At 36.0% G+C, this 634-nt stretch overlaps 1 protein-coding gene across 1 annotated transcript in view; it reads left to right on the forward strand.

Annotated features, from left to right (window-relative positions):
- LOC105812634 (contactin-5-like) overlaps positions 1 to 634 on the forward strand; it is a 115924-nt gene that overhangs the window by 102668 nt on the left and 12622 nt on the right. Inside the window, exon 7 of the mRNA XM_012647138.1 lies at positions 147 to 315. Coding sequence (XP_012502592.1) covers positions 147 to 315 — 169 coding nt within the window. The remainder of the gene's footprint in view (positions 1 to 146; positions 316 to 634) is intronic.

Raw genomic sequence — 634 nt, forward strand, 5'->3', positions numbered from 1 at the left:
ATAACATATGCATTATGTTTGCTTATGTATCTGTCCAAGCTGTAAGTGCCTGTGCTTAGCTCACAATGTGATATTGGATTAAAAATTACAAGTTTATATTGATTACCTGTGCATTAAATATTTAAATCTCTTATTATTACTCATAGGTTTTTTATAGGCAAGAGGGTCACAGCAACAGTCAAGTTATTGAAACACAGAAACCTCAAGCAGTAGTGCCACTCCCTGATGCTGGAGTCTATATTATTGAAGTTCGAGCATATGGTGAAGGAGGGGATGGAACGGCCAGTTCTCAAATCAGGGTACCATCATATTCAGGTAAGTATTGATATAACAGGCTTAATTTGTTGATCGCCAACAATTTTGATGGTGTAAACCTCAGCAAAATTGATCTGATGGGTTGTGTGGTCCAGAGATTTTGAGGATTTTCTGTTCTTACTCTGAGTTTCATATCATCCTCTGATTAATATGAACCATGATAATCTGCTCACAATTGCAGAATTTCTACAAATCTGTGAAAGAGTTGATGTTTTCATTAGAACGTACTTACTTGTGAGATTCTCTTGCCTATCCTAGTCTTAAATAGTACCTTGATGGCCATTTGGGTTTTGGAATATTGCTTTTAGAAAATACTGCA

This window comes from Propithecus coquereli, unplaced genomic scaffold (genome assembly GCF_000956105.1).
Source record: "Propithecus coquereli isolate 6110/MARCELLA unplaced genomic scaffold, Pcoq_1.0 Scaffold258, whole genome shotgun sequence".
In the NCBI taxonomy this organism is placed as follows: Eukaryota; Metazoa; Chordata; class Mammalia; order Primates; family Indriidae; genus Propithecus; species Propithecus coquereli.